At 36.6% G+C, this 19,359-nt stretch overlaps 1 protein-coding gene across 7 annotated transcripts in view; it reads right to left on the bottom strand.

The window, feature by feature from the left end:
• The window catches only part of tox2 (TOX high mobility group box family member 2), a 126,216-nt gene that overhangs the window by 6,623 nt on the left and 100,234 nt on the right, over positions 1 to 19,359 (bottom strand). For 4 of the 7 annotated variants that reach the window (XM_043232177.1, XM_043232179.1, XM_043232180.1 and 1 more), the window contains 3 exons: positions 15,389 to 15,616; positions 11,008 to 11,238; positions 3,314 to 3,394 (listed from right to left, as the gene is read on the bottom strand). In XM_043232177.1, the coding sequence (XP_043088112.1) occupies positions 3,314 to 3,394; positions 11,008 to 11,238; positions 15,389 to 15,616 (540 nt within the window). The remainder of the gene's footprint in view (positions 1 to 3,313; positions 3,395 to 11,007; positions 11,239 to 15,388; positions 15,617 to 19,359) is intronic. The other 3 variants (XM_043232182.1, XM_043232183.1, XM_043232181.1) reach the window with 1 other exon arrangement.

Genomic DNA, 19,359 nt, shown 5'->3' with positions numbered 1-19,359 from the left:
GTCAGTGGCATCTCTGTGATCTGAGAGCTGAGCGCACGCGTTCACGGCAGAGCATTGTTTCGTTACCGCTTCACACAGGAGCATGCATCGCAAGTGGCAACGTGTGTTTCGGACGCCAGAGCGTGACGGCCGGCCGCTCGCCTTCATCAGCCGTCACCTCCACGCATCGAGCAGAACATCTAAACTGATCAACGCGAAAAGATTGAGGGACGAAGCGGCCTTCGGAAAAAGAAAGCCGGCGCTGTTCGAGCGAGCGACGTGTTCAAACATCTCTTGACCAGGTCCTGAACGTACTTCATCGTGCACCATGTGTGACCCTGGACGCAAATCCAGTCGTATGTCTCTGGAGTGTATTTGAGCAATAGTCAAAAATACAGCCATTTTTCTTTTACACTAAAAAGATATTTCGACCTCCCAGCTCGACATTTTCAATTGACTCATTGCACCTAAAGTTGTCCATTGGCCCAATTGAATTTCTGCACTGCCCTCGACTATTTTCTGTTGGGACAACTATTGCAAAAAAAACGATAAATTCAATCGGGCCGATGGGAAACATTTAGATGCAATGAGTCAATTGAAAATTGAGCTGGGAGGACTAAACCTTTACACAGTGTAAGATAATAAGTAAAATAGTAAGATCCTGTAAGTCTCCTACTGTAAATATATCAAAACTTAACTTTTAATGAGTAATATGCATTGCTTAGAACCTCATTTGGACAACTTTAAAGGCTGTTTTCTCAGTATTTTGATTTATTTGCTTCCTCGGATTCCAGATTTTCAAATAGTTGTATTTCAGACAAATATAGCCCTAGTCCAATCATAACAAGCCATACATGGGAAGCATTTTTATTCAGCTTTCAGATGATGCATAAATCAAATAGTTATTAAGTGTTTGCCTCATTATCCCTACAAACTCTAAACAACATCATATATATATATCTATATATATATATATATATATATATATATATATATATATATATATATATATATATATCATGCATTTACTATAAAGCCTGTATAAGTTTCTTTCTTAAAAAAAACCCAAAACAATCTTCTTCATTTGTTGCTTATTAATAGTTAGTAAGGTAAGGTAGGCTTTGGGATTGAGTAGAGTTATGGATGTAGAATAAGGTTGTGTAGAATAATGCATTAATATGTGCTTAAACAGCACTAATAAATGGCTAATATTGCAGTAATATGCACATTGCCGAAAAAGCTATTTTGAAGAAACACTTGCTGGTAACCCGTTGACTTCCATACGATGGAGATCGATGGGTACCGGAAACCATTTGGCTGCACGTTCTTCAAACTATCTTCTTTTTGAGTTCCAGGTAACTCATAAAGGTTTGAGGTGAGGATTAGTAAGGTTTGATTTTTGGGTGAACTGTCGCTTTAAGACTCCCGTTCTCCCGATTTTAAAACTATAATAACAAACACAAACCCACATTTATCTAAAAACCAGCAGACAGTAATGCATCGCATTATAAAATAGCGGCAGGTGCATGAGTTTAAACACTCTTAAACTCAACATTTCCCATCGATTCTTCTCGCGCTTTAGTCTCAAATACGCTCTTCATCCCAACAAAAAATAGTGCATAAAACCTCATTTATAACTAAAAAGAATCACCTCTTTTCATGAGTGTATGTTTCAAGTTTTGAGCCGTGAAAACCATGTGGATTCGATCGTCTTTTTTTTTTTTTCCTGTCATATTTTCCTCCTTTTCAATGCACGAGAGCATACGAACACATCAATCAAAGCATCTGGCAAAAGCAGATTTTGACGAAATATTTAATTACACGCAACGAAGGACGAGAAAGGCGTTTAATAAAAGCCTCCGAGGTTGATGAATGCTGCATTCGCGGCTTAATCAGCGCTCTTGTTTTGGGCCAAGGAGCTCCGAGAGCGAGGTATGGGGAAAGAGAGAGAGTGTTTAGCATGAAAATGCAATTTGCGTTTTTCAAAAGAGAAACAATGAATGTAAAATTAGCGCTTGGAAGCGGCTGCGTTTTATTATGCAGATGAACGTATGCGATCGTGCTGATTTCTGCTCGTTTGAATCTGTCAGACGGCTTGCTTTGGCGAGTTTGTTATCGATTTATGGTGCAATCTAATAGATTACAACAACAGTTAGTGACCGCCGAAACATGACAGAGATGAATATCGCTGACACAATTATGTATAAGGTTTGAGCTAATGATGCTATTTTTGGGACTGTATACACGAGCGTGCCAACAGAATGAGGAACGAGCGTCTGAAGGATCAGTTCACACAGAAATGAAGAATCTGTCATCATTTATTCCCTCGCGTGTCACTCCAAACCTGTTTAACAGGATCTTTACAAGGCTCTATTCTATGCTAAATCAGTGCACCGTGATTGTATTATTTACATGCAGCTACAGCTTTTTATTTTTTATTATTTTTTATTATTTATCTTATACTATGCATCTTATTATTTTTTTATTATTTAATATTATGTTTAATTTATATCTGTTTATTTGTATTTTTTTCTTTAAAAGCTAGAGCGCTTTTTATAAATATTTTATTTTTTTATCGTCTTAAATTATTTCATTTTAGAATTTTTTTTTTTTTTAAATAGTTTTAATTATTGATAAAACATTCTAAATAGCTTAAAAACGCAGCAAAAAGTCGCAATTACGTTTTGAGATGCAACTTAAACGATAACATTTAAAAAAATAAAAAATAGATAGGTAGATGTCAAAAGGTGGTAAAAATGACACGGCAAAATGACCAAAATTTAATTTTGAGAAAATATACGAAGATTTTCCATCAATAAAAACATTTTGTAAGTAAATAATAAGAGAATCGTTTTTTTTGTGACTTTAAATCGCATTTTATTTATTTTAAAGTCTAGTTAAATTTATTTTATGTGCTTTCGTCATTTTTGTATTCATGTTATCTTTAGACTTTTAACATTTCTATATATATATATATATATCCACGTCTGTTTCTGTTTTAGCCATGCATTCGTTTTGCAACATAATGCACTTTTCTAATATTTCATATTAGTTTAACCTTTAGTTTTAATTGACAATATCAACGCCGGCCTCAAACAACATGGTGAAAGTAGCTTGCATGCTCTGTATTTCTCACACAGAGTCACACGACGGCCTGACGTGAAGGTGACTGAATAATGAGAGTCTCTTCATTTTGGTCTGATCTTTTGCACACGCAGAAGTACTCCTGCTTTGACGGCTCTTCCCACGAGACCGAGCTCAAATCTTTAGTCTAATGTTCCCTCGGCATCGGCGCTGACCCTCAGACATCTCAAGACGCGAAGCGGCTCGTTACCTTGGAAACCAGGCTGGCTCGGTACGCTGCCAGGGCCTTCAGGTACTCCTTCTTCGCTGCTTCTGTTTTCCGTTTGTATGCCTGCGAGGAGACCAAACAAAAGCGTGAATAAACACACACGAGCGTAACGCCGGACTACGAACGGTTAACCTTTGCTTTGCACCTGGTCCGTGGCGTGTCCACAACTTTCAACCCCTCGCATCTGAAACACACACGCTGGTTTAGCCTAAACCTAGTCCTCGGGTGCTTACTGTCTCAGTGGAGAAAAGTCGAAACAAAACCATCTTGCTCAGTGTTTTTATCCCCAACACAAACAAGTATACTATTTAGATTATTATCATTTTAAATACACATACATTTAAAAAAAATGGTCGAATATTATTCATTTTAAATGCTTTTTATTTGATTAAAATAGATAAATATTTGCAATAAATTACGACTGTTATTTTAAATAATTATAAATATTTTACTACTCCGTGTTCCGGTTTGTTCGATTTTAAGTAACCAATAATTATTATTGTTATTATCATCATCATCATCATCATCGTTATTTTCTTTACAAAACGATTAATTTGACATGCTTTTTATTTAATTAAAATGCATAAATGTTTGTAATAAATTATGATTGTTATTTTAAAAAATTAAAAACAATATTTCATTATTTAAATGTTTAACCAATAATTATTATTGTTATTATGATCATCATCATCGTTATTTTCTTTCCTTTTCTTTTCTAGTTTTAGCTTAAGAGACCTGGTATAGATGTAAAAATGTTTTAAATCAGAATACATTTACTTAAGAAACAAAATTACACCACATAACAACTTTATTTTTATTTCTATAACAACAATTATTTTTTTAACCGATGAGTTTAAACCTAATTTTTTTTTCTGAACCCATTGACAGGTATTTTTTTCTTGCGAAAAGTATATTGCAGTGTTGCATTTTAATGTGCTTTTGTCATCTTTGTTTTGATTTTTTATGTTTATATGATATTTTATTGATTTATTTATTTATATTACAGCTTTAGCTTTAGTCATTTTATCACTTCGGCCTATTCTATTAAGATTTTTTATTCTATTTTAAAATGTAATTACCAATAAAATCGTGTTTTACGGTGCACTTTCGATATGGCTTCACGTTAGAAAACCAGACCGATTTCTAAGTGTGCATCAAAGAAAGAAGAGGAGAGAAAAGGCCGGGGGGAGCGGAAGAGGAAGACTGAATTTACTGCAAAGAAAGTGAATGAAATGCAATGCAGGCTAATGTAATTGCTTGTCAATCATTTCAACGTCCCGGAATCACACTTCCCATTTCTTTTTGGCAACAAGTGCAGCCAATTCCCTGTGAAACTGGGACGGACATCAGAATGATTTCAGCTGATGAGGGGAAACACGCTTTAAAGCGCTGACAGAATACGTCACGCCGCTCCAGACGAGGAGAAGAAGTGTGACTTAACAAGAGGAGGATGGCTGAGGTCCCACAGGAAGGAAAAAAACATCTCCTGAATATCTCAATACGGTCTCATGAACAATACATGGGATGCTTTCGGTGTAATTTAAACAATAAATTCATTTCTTCCCATAAATGCGCCGTATTTTCATGATAGCAATGTCGCGATGCAAGTAAATATTACTTTATATTATCTATTAATATACGTTAATTAAATGCATTTTATATTGTAATTATTTTAAATGCTTTAAGAATAACAAAATAAATAAATAAATAAATGTAACAGTTAATCCATTTTTTAAAAAATAAACCAAACAATAAAATAAAATAATAAATAATATTAATAAATATAATAAATAATAATAAATAATAATAAAATAAAATACATAATTAAAAATTAAATAATGATAAAATAAAATAATAAAATTAAATAGAAATAATAAAATTAAATAAAATACGTACAAAATTAAAATAATAATAAAATTAAATTAAATAAATTATAATAAAATAAAATAATAAAATAGAAATAATAATAATAATAATAAAAATATTAAAATAATAATAAAATAAAATTTCATTAAATAAATTATAATAAAATTAAATAAAACTAAATAAAATAATAAAATAAAATAAAATAAAATAAAATAAAATAATGAAATGGGTGCACAGCCAGTCATTAATGAAGCGGATATGTCTGAAGCTGCTCTAATCAGTAAATAATCATGAACTTCTACAGCTACAGCTGGAAATACACATTAACGAAATGTGCACATATTCATACAACACTCGCAGCGAGCAAACACATGCATGGATGGAAAATACAAACACAATCTGGCCTCAAAACCAAGAAACTGCAGCGACTGTTTAACCCTCTCTCTGACGTACAGTACATTTGTCTTAAAGTGACACCGCTTTGCTTTTTCAAGCTGATATTCTTCATTTGCTAAATGTAAAATGCCCTCAGTTGCACCATGTGTTCATGCCGCAATGCATGCTGGGAACTCGTGAACACTTAACCCTTCAGGAATATTGCTAGAATAGTGATGAACTGAAACACAAAGAGTAAATAAATACAATTTAATTAAACCATTAAAAAAGTAGTAAAAAGCGGTTTACCTTTAAAAATTCGCAATTTACAAAACAGCAAATGGCATAAAATAATAAAAACTAAGAGTTATAACATTTTAATGTCGGATTTGCTTCAAAATGTTTACATAGAAATTATTAGTAACTTTTGCAAATGATTACAATAAAACAGCATAAGACACAAAATTGCTAGTAAATACTTCATTCATTCATTTATTCATTCATTCATTTCAAATAGAAAAAAAATAAATAAAAAGAAGTAGTAAAAATCACCATAGTAAAAATTTGTAGTAAAAATTGCCATTAAATGTTTAAAAATGATTATAATTGCAATTAAAAAACACCAATTAAAAACAAAAAAGCATAAAAAATATTCAGCTCAAAATTAAATAAAAATAAAATAAAATAAAAATGCAGCAAAGTAGTAAAAGTGCTTTTAGTAGGATTTACTTTAAAAAAAATCATGCAGAAATTGCTAGCAAATTTCGCAATTTATAAAACTGCAAATGGCATATAATAAAAAATACTACAAACTAAATGTTCACTTTTACAAACAAGTACTTTATTACTTAAATTATACATATATTTTTAAATATAATAACAATAACTGTATTACAATAAAACAACAAATGACACAAAAAATAAATAAATGTAATTAAATAAGAAGGTAAATGAAAGATCTTGTCGTTTGGGCTCAGGTGTTTTATTATGAAAGTAACTGTTGATCCGTGAGCACGCTTGAACCTCACCGAGACGCTGATTCAAACCAACAATTAATCAACGCCACGAAAATAGCGGCGAACGCCTTCGTGGAGCGTGAGTTTGTGACCTCCGCACGCCGATGGTTAAATATTGAACGAGGTGGCGTCGCTTTTTGTAGTAATGAACTCCCGAGGAGCTCCCAGCAGCTTCGGTTTCAAATTAATTTAACCTCCGCTAATGAGTGGCCCTAACGACAGCAGCTCTTAAATAAATTACCATGCCTAAGGATTTCTAATTATTCCAAAGTGAGCGGATTCATTAGCAATTGAAGCCGTCAGAGAGGGAGCAGGTCGCTGTGAATTAGGAGCAACGGAGCGCCCCCCGCAGAATTAGCTGTAATTGTACCTTAATGAAACGTTCTTGTTTGATAACCGCTTAATTATGGAAGACAATAACCGGCGAGACCCGCTGACACGGTGAACGGGCGTAAAGCCGGAGGGGAGAGAGATATTTGACAGAGAATCGGGACCCGAGTCAATCGTTCAGGACGAGAAACAACACGAGACCCTTCAGACGAGAAAAGCTTCATAATTAATGAGGGAGACTCGTGACTCTCCCGACGGAGAACAAGAGAACAACATCATTATACGCCGAGACACATGAAGCCCAGGTCACATGACACGTCAGATCTTAATTACTGCAATACACTCGACTGCAAAACAAACACAAAAAAGTATTTTTAATTTGACTAAGTCAGCGTTAATTAAATAAATGCTTGAAAAAAAATTATCATTTTTGTTTTTTTAAGGGTTCGTTTTTTATTTTATTTACAAACGAACGGCACGTAGCGAACTGAATTAAATATTACATTTATAAAACAGAAAGATTGCCTTTTCTTGGTAAACGCTTTAATATATTTATTTTATTTTATTTACAATTTTTAATGACATTTAAATAATACATAGGTTTCATATTACGGTAATGAAAATTTGGTGGAAAAATGTGATAAAGTTTTCATTCAGTTTTATTTTTTTATTTTCTTTTTAGTGAAATATGTCGGATATATATATATATATATATATATATATATATATATATATATATATATATATATATATATATGTGGATGTTTTTGAGGTTTACAAAAAGTAAAAAATATATTAAAATAATAAATTAAAGTTCTAAATGACAAAAGATGGCAATATCTACAAATTGAAAGTGAAAATAAATTATATTAAAATGATAAGATGCAATAATAAAAAAATCTAAAAATGACAATAATTATAAATAATATTAAAATAATCACAAAAATTATTAATAAAATTAAATACTACTGTAAAAAGAACCCCTCCCCGAAAATATATAAAATGTAAAATAATTATTCATAATAACTCAAATCTACAAGAAGAAAATCTAAAAAGGCAAACATTACAAAAATATTAATGTAACAGGATGATATCTTGAATATAACAAAATACTAAAGTGAAAATTTAAAATAATTCTAAATAATATTCAATACAATAAAATAATGTAAAAAAAATAATAAGAGCTGTATGTTTGTTTGTTTGTGTATCTATCTAGTACCTGTCCTTAATGAAGCGGATGTGACCGGAGCTTCTCTGTCCAGTAAAGAAATGTGAGGGAACCAGGGCTTATGGCCTGCGGTTGAGAGGTGGCTGGAAATATGCCTGATCAGTCACCGCGGTTCTCCATCATTTAACATATTCATCATTCACATGACTGACAGGCCAGGGCCATCACTAAAAGAAATGACAGTCATCTATTGGAGCAGAGGCCTATCAATCATCCACTAATGGTCCTATCAGAGCGGCTCTTCACACAATACTGCGCTCCGAGGACCAGAAACATAACACTGCACTTGTTTTGCGAGATTATGAACACTGAATGGCCTCGGAGTACAAAGTAAAGACTGAAAACTATTTAATGTCACATTACATTTCGAGACGTTGAGCACAATTAAATCTAATTGTTTTAGCAATTTACTGTGAAATTTAAAGTAAAAATGAAGTAATAAAAAAAACAAATATATTATATCAAAAAGTAAATATTTACAAATTACAATAAAACAGAAAATGAAGAGTAAAAAAATTTATTAAATAATAAAAATTAAATAAAATATATTAAAGTAATTCAGCTTTTATTGATTATAAAGACTAAAGCTCACTGAATATGCCCTTAAGAGTAAAATATAAATAAAATAAATAAAATGATGAATGACTGACCATCTTTGAACCATTTTACTCCCAAATTATAAAAATGCAATGGCAAATAACACAAGAAATAAAAAAATAAAAATTAAATAAAGTAAAAATTAAACTTATATATATATATATATAAAAAAAAAAATTATATATATATATATATATATATATATATATATATATATATATATATATATATATAATTACGTTTTAGTGTAAGATTGAATTTTTAATTTACAGAAATTAAAATTTTAAATTACAGTAAATTAAAAAAATATTACAATGAAACAGCAAATGGCACAAAAACATAATAAAATACAAAAAATAACATACAATAATGTTTCCCTAGCTTCCCTTGATTATGAGTAAAAAGAAACATGAAGAAAATAATTGGCGCGGGGCTCACTTTGAATCTATTTTCACTCAGAAACGAAGTGAATTTCACAAATAATTACGCTAAAATAGTTTGAAGTTAGCTCCGACTGATCTGAAAACACACGTGCTAAGCAGACAGCTCACTACGGATCGAAACGGAGCCGAAAGGTGAAACAGGTGATGATCTCAGAGAGAGATGACATAACCGATGCTAATCAGAGAATTAAACGCACCTCGGGACATGGCCCTCGCGACCTCGTACAGAACAGTCGAGTCACCGAGGAACCGTCCCAGAAGTCACCTTGTTATCCCAGATAAAGAAAAACGACAAACAGACGGCAAGGGCGAGCCTTGTTACGCTAGGAAACAAACCAAAGGCAGCCCGGACGCTTCCTCCAGCAGCCGAAGGGTTAAAATGCACAAACAATAAGATTTGGGAGAGCAGATGTCCTTGAGGGGAACTGAAGGGCGCCGGGTGATGGCTAATCTCGTATTCTCAGCATGATCGAATCACCAGGCAACAGATATAAATAAAAAGAGCCCGGGAAATGAGGAATTCACATTCAAGGGTGTCAGCGGCAAAATGAAGATTCATGGTGAAGAGGGGAGAGTGAAGGAGGCAAAAATTAACTGCAAATAAAAGGACACAGCGGCTCTCAGAAGAAGAAGAAAAGCAGGAGCGCGAGAGAAACATCAGCCGGTGCTCTGTCACCGAGGCAGGTGCTCTTATTTGACACGCAATCGCTGCCGTGTGTTCTGGAGGATATGCTAAAAATACACACACACACACAGCTCACTGTATACAAAGCTCATTACTGATACACACACACACACACACACACACACACCCGTTCCTGTGCGAATGAATACATACTAAAGAATTACTCTACAAAACAAACATAGACTCACAAATCAAATTTCTTTCTATTCATCAAATAATGGTCTCTTTTCATTTATCTATCTATCTATCCACCCACCCATTTCTCTATCATTCATCAATCCATCCATCCATCTCTTTTTCTCTCACTATCTAATTATTCATCCATCCATCCATCCAACCATCTCGCTCCATCATTCATCCATCCATCCATCTTTCTCTACCATCAAATCCATTCATTTATCCATCTCTCTTTCTCTCACTATCTACTTATTTATCCATCCATCCACCCATCTCTATCATCCATTCTTCCACCCATCTCTCTCTATCATCCATCCATCCATCCATCCATCCATCCATCCATCCATCCATCTATCCATCCATCTCTCTCTATCATCCATCCATCCATCCATCCATCCATCCATCCATCCATCCATCTCTCTCTATCATCCATCCATCCATCCATCCATCCATCCATCCATCCATCTCTCTCTTTCATCCATCCATCCATCCATCCATACATCCATCCATCCGTCTCTCTCTATCATCCATCCACCCATCCATCCATCCATCCATCCATCCATCCATCCATCCATCCATCCATCTCTCTCTATCATCCATCCATCCATCCATCCATCCATCCATCCATCCATCCATCCATCTCTCTCTATCATTCATCCATCCATCTCTCTCTATCATCATCCCTCAACCCACCATCTCTCTCTATCATCCATCCATCCATCCATCCATCCATCATTCATCCATCTCTCTCTATCATTCATCCATCCATCTCTCTCTATCATCATTCCTCAACCCACCATCTCTCTCTATAATCCATCCATCCATCCATCCATCCCTCTCTTCTCATCCGTCCATCCACCCGACCGTCCAACATCTATCCGTCCAAAAACCGTGCTTCTATCTGCAAACATCTCAGACAAAGCTGGGACTCAAATAAAAGAGAGACTGGATGCACTCACTTGCTTCTGTTCCTCTCCCAGACTGTCCCACATAGAGGCCACGATTTTGGAGACGTCTCCGAAGGTGGCGTTGGGGTTCTGGCCCTTGATGGCGGCCTGAGTGTCCCTGAAGAAGAGTGCGTAGGCTGAGACGGGCTTCTGCGGCTCGTTGGGGTCCTTCTTCTTCTTCTTCTTCTGAGGTTTGGGCTTGGGCTTCATCATGTCAGAGGAGGGTCGCTTCTCTCCTGTGATCTGAAGGAGAAGAGAGAAATTAACAAATGCGTTTCACACCGCTACAAGCCATTCTAGCTCGGTTTCTTGGAAGAGCAGAGTACGAAAATGAAATATTAAATGCACGTGTTGATATCTGAGAGATCTTCGAGTGCGTCTACACCCACAGCCTGCGTCTCCCAGCATGCACTGCCGTTCCAGTCATAAGCATGTTTGGCTATGCAAATGCGGGTTGTCTTTTATCTGCAAACATCATGAAATAAAAATGGGATGCACTGAATTCCAGAATGCTTTCAGTCAAGCGCCAGCGCCGTAATCTGCTCTGACAGCTCACGGACTCTCTTCAGAGCTCTGAAACATTGCGGCTGAAATTGATTTCTTAATGCAGAGAGTCCAGCAGACGTTGTTAATATCCCATTTGAATCAGTGCTGCATCATCTCATGTCTGATGCGCGCTAATACGCGTTTCTTCATCTAAAACCGCCGTGCATTTAAAATCAAGAAATACAATTGCATTATTTAAACCAGTGGAAACGAGGAAAGAAAGAGCGGTGGTGAGAAACAAAGGGACAATGCATCTCTGTCTTTAACAGGACTGAAAACACAGTTAAAGCGAACGAGTGAAAGAGGTTTCTAGGGCAGAACTTGATGGTTAGATAACATCATTCTCTCTCATCAGCATTTTCAATGTGGCAAAAAAAAAAGAAAAAAAACTAATTTGAAGAGAGGAAATGTAGCATGAAAGGCTGGATGATGCTCCATTAAAACAGACCGCTGTATAATCTCCACACGCGTCTGACTTTACATGGGATTCGCATGATCATCACCACAATAAACAATATTAGAGTCATTACCGCAATCAAAAGTCGACGGGAAATTAAAAACTCCATTTACTTTCTTAAAAGATGCTCTTTGAGCAGGATTACAGTTAACAAAAACCGAAACTCAAATAAATAAATAAATGTTAACTGATATTAAATATACAACGTATACATGCCGAGACAACTTTATTATTTTAATTTTGTTTAATGGGATACTAAATTAAGTCAAATGTAAATAAACATTATATAAACATGCAACAGAAGTAATAAAAATGACAAAAACACTTTAACTAAAATTGAAGGGAAAATGAAAACTATCTCAATGATACTAAAATAAGACTAGCTTCTATGGAACAAATACTCTATATATTAAAATTGGACCATTGATGCATTTAACTTGAATTTTAAGGTACTAAAAGTGAACAAAATGACTTTCTCTTCACAAAACATGAACCCAAATAGACCTTGTTATGCTAACAGTGGTTAATTCCAATGAAATGTCCTGATTTTCTAAACGGAAATACATCCACATAGAAAATAAACTTCTGAATGTCCGAAAATGAAGCCGTCAGTCTGAATAATTCAAATGTCATTCACAGCGAGCGTACTTATGCGTCTCTAATCTGTCATGAGATTTGTGCAACAAAATACAGAGTGTGGTTTTGACTTGAATCGAACCCAAACGTGCTATCCGTGCAGCATTTCTTTTCTCTTTTGCACGCTGAATACGTCGAGTATGTAGCATAGTGCACTTGTGGCGGCACCGAGAAGGCGATGTTGTTTCGTGTTTGCATGCATTGCAGTAAAACAGAGTTTCGTTCACTACTAAGTGCATGACCGTGTGCGCGCTTTCGTCCCTGATGTGTGCACAGCTGCATATTTCCAAACTAAAGGATTCAATTAACGCACGCAAAAGCGCACGTTCGCATGCACGAATATACAAAACATATGTCAAACACAGGCGGACGCGAACACGAGCTAAAAAGCAGCACATGCGTTCTGGAATCCAGCCATTAAATGCTTTAGATTTATATACATCGAATTTAATTAAGCGCAAACAAACCCACATATGCCATCAATGAGCGCACGGCGCATTCCGGAGGAAAATGAAACGCGGGATGGATGTGTTTGTGTCGGTGTCACAGAGTTTAAATACATTAGCGTGCATTCGTACGTGTCAGTGAGCAGCGCTGCATCTCCAGTAAAAGAAATACCGATGGGAACGAAAAGTGCTAATTGTTTCTGTCGTCCAGACTGAGTTATTATTAAAACGCAGGCCGACTGAATCTACCAGGACCAGGTATAATTGCACCGGACCTTGTGCCGTATTAGGCCGGACTCCTCCATAAGCCCGCTGAAGAACAATGTAATTTAAACATCATGTAAGTTAATTCACTCTTTGTGTTCTCCAATCCAATTAAGCATGCAGCGTCGCGATAATGAGGGATTTCGAGCTGCCTGCGCATTACATGCAACATTCAAATTAAATTCAAACTGACACTTCCAATAAAAGGAGAGGATGACGGACAAGCAGGAGTAATTGGTTTTCTGGGACAATGAAAATGAAAAGAGGGATAGAGAGGGAGAGCGAGAGAGAGAGAGAGAGAGAGAAACAGAGTAATGTTTTTGCCAACAAATCACAGGGAACAAAAGACGTCAAGATGTGAAGTTAAAATGCAGAGATTTGTAAACACTATTGAGACGCGCGCGAAATCGTTTGCTTTTAAATAAAGAGGGGAAATCGTTCTCAAAGCCCTCGTCTGCCGATTACGCTCCTCTATAGAGCGGATTCCGGAAGTAAACACATTCGGGGGGTTTTTTTCATTTACAGATTTTTCACAATAACATCAACCTTTCAAGAGAGAGCTGCTGACATATGATCCCGTGGCCAATTCCTAGTGACTAACCATCCTGATGGGAAAAATCCACCAATCGGGGGAGCTTTAGTTACCATAGAAACGGAAATAGAGGCCAAAGAGCTATTGCATATAGTTTCTGCTCACCGAGGTTGCATTTATACGATTAAAAATTACAGTAAAAAGTCCCAAACAGTAAAATTCCTTAATATTTTTAACATTTAAAATATCTGTTTTCCGTGTGAATATATGTTAAAATGTAATTTAATCGCTGTGATCAAAGCTGAATTTTCAGTATCATTACTCCAGTCTTCAATGTCACATGACTAATTATTGAAAACTCTTCGATATTTTAGTGCAAACCGTGATACGTCTTCTTTTTCAAGACACCGAAAGTTTAAAAGAACATCAGTCTTTCGTAAAAATTATCAATGTTTTTACTGTCACTTTTGATCAATTTAATGCATCAATGATGAAAGTCAATCGCTAACACGAACTAACAATGTTTTTTACACCAAGTACTAATCACAGATCACAATTTCCACATATTTGTAACATTTCTAGTTGTGTTAACTGATACTGGTTGATATGTTATGAACAGACATGAATTAACAATGAAGAACAATACACTAAAAACAAATCTTTTTCTCTTAAAACAAGACAATAATTTGCACTTGTCAAGAAAACCCTTCTTGATTTAATAATTTTTAGATATTCTGGCTGGAAACAACACAAAAATCAAAGTCAAAAAAGCATTTTTGCAGTCATATCAACATCAAGTTTAATGAATAAATGCTATAAAAGTGTTGTTAGTCCATGCACTGCAAAAAATAATGTTTTTTTCCAGCCAAAATATCTAGTAATTCTTATTTCAAGAAAAAAGTGAAATTGTTGTCTTACGATAAAACAAGTAAAAATAAATTGAGCAACACTTGTTACCTGCTAACTATGAAATTTCCCTCAATAAATTCTTAATTTGATGCTTATTAATAGTTAGTTTACGTATTGGGTAGGATTAGGGATGTAGAATAAGATTATGTAAAATAAGGCATTAATATGTGCTTAATTATCACTAATAAATGGCTAATATTCTAGCAATATGCATGCTATTAAGCAACTACACTGCAAAAAAAACCAAAAAAAAACATTTTCTATCTTAATATTTTGTCTTGTTTTCAGCCAAAAAATAAAACAAATTCTTAAATCAATTTTTGAATCAAGCTAAATAATCTTATTAACAGAAAACAAGATAAGTACGTTAACTACAAGTAAGTTTTACTTCATTCTTTAGATATTTTAGCTGGAAACAAGTAAGAAAAGCGTTTTTGCGATGCATTTCTAAATCAACATCAGCTTCGATGAATAAATGCTTTAAAAGCGTTGCTAGTGCATCGTCACATGCCTCTGTGAAGTCTAATCAAGCTCTCAATCTAAAGAGAAAGCGCTGCATTGAACATCGCGCAGTTAAACGCCAGCGCTTCGCCGTTCTTGTACCTTTGAGTGGTACTTTGCTTCCTCTTCCTGGGCGGAGCTCGAGGGAGAGGGCGTGGCTGACTGACTTCCTGAAGATGACGGGGAACCGTGAGTAAAGGAGCCTTGGCCAATCTGAGAGCTGAGCTGGGACAGGGCGCTCATGGGATGGGGCAGTATCCGGGCAGATGGGTTTATCATGGGGCTGTGACGGGGGTAATGACTGCCCGCCTGCCCCGCAAACATCGGCATCTAGGGTGAGAGAAGAACACCAGACTTTACTAGGACGAATTTTGAAGCGAAATAACCAATTGAGGCCAATCTACAAAGACACTAGTTTCTTCCCTCACCCTTTGAAGCGGCCGCCTGATTACCGGTGGCTACTTTAGTCAACTCTATAATGACTTTTGCGCTACAAAGCGGCTCTCTTATCGTTCACTCGAACGCGTACTGTACAAAGCCGTGCCAAATCGCGACGTATGTGAACCCTGGGGTTTTGAAAGTGTCCTTTATAGTTTCAACCTGACTTATATCACAAACAGATTACAGAGAGATCTAGATGGATAAGCGCCATTTACAGTAAGTCATCAACCGCATGAATTTCAAAGCTGCTTCAGAAAGCCACAGCGCCATTGGTGCTCGACCCGGAAGAATCCCAGAGCAACCACAATAGTGACTCGACGAGTAAAAACAACAGTACGAGTTTACCACATGATACCTTCACATGAGTTAAACGAACTATATATGAAGAAACGGTTATGAAAATTACCATATATAAAGCGAATACGACTCGTACGCACAGAGGGGAAACCGCTAAGAATGATTTGTGGCCCGAAATGCGATTCGCACGCCATTCTGGAGCTTTTCGATGCATTTTGCAACTGTCCTGCACTAAAAATGCAATGCAACTCCCTATTTTGCATACATTAGCATTACTGTACAGTGTATAGAAGAGAATTTATTTATAATAAGTGCATTTTCCATCTTGCAACTAAGAAAATGCACAACGATGCATCTCTTATTATCCACACATAAGAATTATCAACACTAGAGCAAATTCTGTTTGTATACACAGAATGAATTGTGGCTGAAACGCATTTTGCACAGGTCGATTCTAGTGTGTCATAGTGCATTTAGCTCTAAAATGCAACGCAACCCTTTATTTTACATGCATTGGTATTATTTCAAATTCCACTTTTATATACAAAACAGAATGAAATGTAATCTACATGGCACGGTTCTTATGCATTTGGAACCTTCTTCATTTTCTTGCACCGAAATGCAGTGTAACCCCTTATTTGCATACATTAATATTATGCATAATGCATTATTATTGCTATATACACACACAATAAAGAAAATACCCCTTTTATACGGTATACACAGAAGAAAATGCTCAATAAATTGTGGCCAAGATGCAATTTGAATGCCACAATTCCCCATCTTGGAAGTTAGTAAGACATATAATTATGCATGGAAATACAATGCATAATGGGTTTTCTTTTAACGCTAGTATGACTATATATACGCAATCAAGCAAATTCCACTCGCATATGCAGAATAACTTGTAGCCGCAATCCAATTTGTATGGTGCAAATGCATTTCAGTGCATTTAGTTCCTGGTTAAACTTTTTGCACTGAAATGCGATGCAACATCTGCCTTTTATACGCATTTTCAGGATGCACGATTTTGCACTGAAATGCCACAAAAGGTGATGCAACTCTTTATTCAGCATGCATTAGTGTGCAATTTGCATGGCACCGTTCTCAATCTTGCAAATATGCACTATTTTCGTGCATTCAGCACCTGTTAAACTTGATTGTGGGTGTTTAGTTAATTAGACACAGGTTTCTGCGATGCTGAAATTCCCATATTTTATACACATGTGTACCTTTCTATCGCAAGCATAAAGAAGAAAAAGACACAGACACTCTTTGATGAAGCCAGGCGCTGCTAAATCAGTTAATTTGCTAAAACTGCAACAGTTCTCGTTTCTCTCCGATCCCGAAATCCTCTCGAACCAAGCAGCCGTGACTCGTGTATTTTAATATTTCACCGTATTTCATTTCCATCGCCGCTCTTCAAAAAGCATCTCATCAGGAGATGTGAGCGGATGTCGACGGCAGCGCTGCGAACGGATGTATTCATTTACACATAAATAGGAATACTTAGCCAACCACGAATCAAAAAGAAATAGAAATAGAGGGAGAAAGTTGATGAACCAGCATTTATTAGTGCCATGCAACATTCACGAGTTGAGCTGAATTAAACATTACGAATCAACTGTGTGCTTTTAAGATGATTAATGAAGTCGGAGAGGTCTGGGCCGAGCGGCTCTTGGTAAACATTACCGTAACGGCTGTGATCTTAGCGAGAGCTTGTAATAGCGCTAATTAACCTCTGAAGACTTGCTAATAGATGAAATTTAAAATGAAAGAGCAAGAAAAATGCACGAACGCACAGCTTTTTGTTAATGCGGATGAATTAGCCCGGGATCTACAGGACATGGCGGACCTGAAACAAAGCCTTTCCTCATTTAGACGGTTTTCAGATCTCCAACACTCAACAGCCCCTCCAAAAGCAGCCCAAACACAACCTCCAACCTCAAATCAAATTTCAGCAACACCATTAGTTCAATTTTCAAATGCGGCGAAGTAGCTTTAATGTTGGAGAGAGAGGGAGAGAGAATCCATTAATTTTCCATTTTCCGTGGAGTTGCTCTTTAAGGGCTTTCACAAACCAAGAAGCATTGAAAAACCAATTAATCAAACATGAATGGCCTATCATAGCGACGGCAACCCCATTTCCATAGCAACCGCTGCCGGCCAAGAGCATCACCCTGTTCTTTAATCTGAGCGCCGAACACACAAAAGACAAGAGAGAGAGAGACAGAGAGAGAGAGAGAGAGAGAGAGACAGAGAGAGAGAGAGAGAGAGAGAGAGAGACAGAGAGAGAGAGAGAGAGAGAGAGAGAGAGAGAGACAGAGAGAGAGAGAAAGAGAGAGAGAGAGAGAGAGAGAGAGAGAGAGAGAGAGAGAGAGAGAGAGAGAGAGAGAGAGAGAGAGAGAGAGAGAGAGAGAGAGAGAGAGAGAGAGAGAGAGAGAAGAGAGAGAGAGAGAGAGAGAGAGAGAGAGAGAGAGAGAGAGAGAGAGAGAGAGAGAGAGAGAGAGAGAGAGAGAGAGAGAGAGAGAGAGAGAGAGAGAGAGAGAGAGAGAGAGAGAGAGAGAGAGAGAGAGAGAGAGAGAGAGAGAGAGAGAGAGAGAGAGAGAGAGAGAGAGAGAGAGAGAGAGAGAGAGAGAGAGAGAGAGAGAGAGAGAGAGAGAGAGAGAGAGAGAGAGACAGAGAGAGAGAGAGAGAGAGAGAGAGAGAGAGAGAGAGAGAGAGAGAGAGAGAGAGAGAGAGAGAGAGAGAGAGACAGAGAGAGAGACAGAGAGACAGAGAGACAGAGAGAAAGAGAGAGAGAGAGAGAGAGAGAGAGAGAGAGAGAGAGAGAGAGAGAGAGAGAGAGAGAGAGAGAGAGAGAGAGAGAGAGAGAGAGAGAGAGAGAGAGAGAGAGAGAGAGACGGTCGGCGAAGCCAACGGGGCTCATTGAGCGAATTTTCATATTACGGACGAATTCTGTGATTGGAACCTTTGTTGGGACAAAAGGTAGCGGGACGACTCTACGAAAACCACCAATCTATCACAGTCTATTCTCTCTCTCTCTCTCTCTCTCTCTCTCTCCTCGCTCTCTGAATAATTTATGCTATTTGTTTCCAAGCCATCATTGCAGAGCCGTCGTCCCGTTTGAAATTCTGAATATCATTTCAGTACTGTTGACCAGAATTACTGGCCCGTTTCTCGCGGAGAAAAGGCCGCGCGAAAAATAAAAAGAGGAACACAGTGAATAAATGCACGCAGGGATGAGCCATACACTGTCATACGCCAGATGAAGTCGCTTGAGTGGCTGTAGTTTCTCTCAAATCGAAGTAGGATTTTTTGTATTTTGATATTTC

This window comes from Puntigrus tetrazona, unplaced genomic scaffold, assembly GCF_018831695.1.
Source record: "Puntigrus tetrazona isolate hp1 unplaced genomic scaffold, ASM1883169v1 S000000513, whole genome shotgun sequence".
NCBI classification, from domain to species: Eukaryota; Metazoa; Chordata; class Actinopteri; order Cypriniformes; family Cyprinidae; genus Puntigrus; species Puntigrus tetrazona.
The sequence above is the reverse complement of the archived record's forward strand: the minus strand, read 5'-3'. Positions and strand labels throughout refer to the sequence as shown.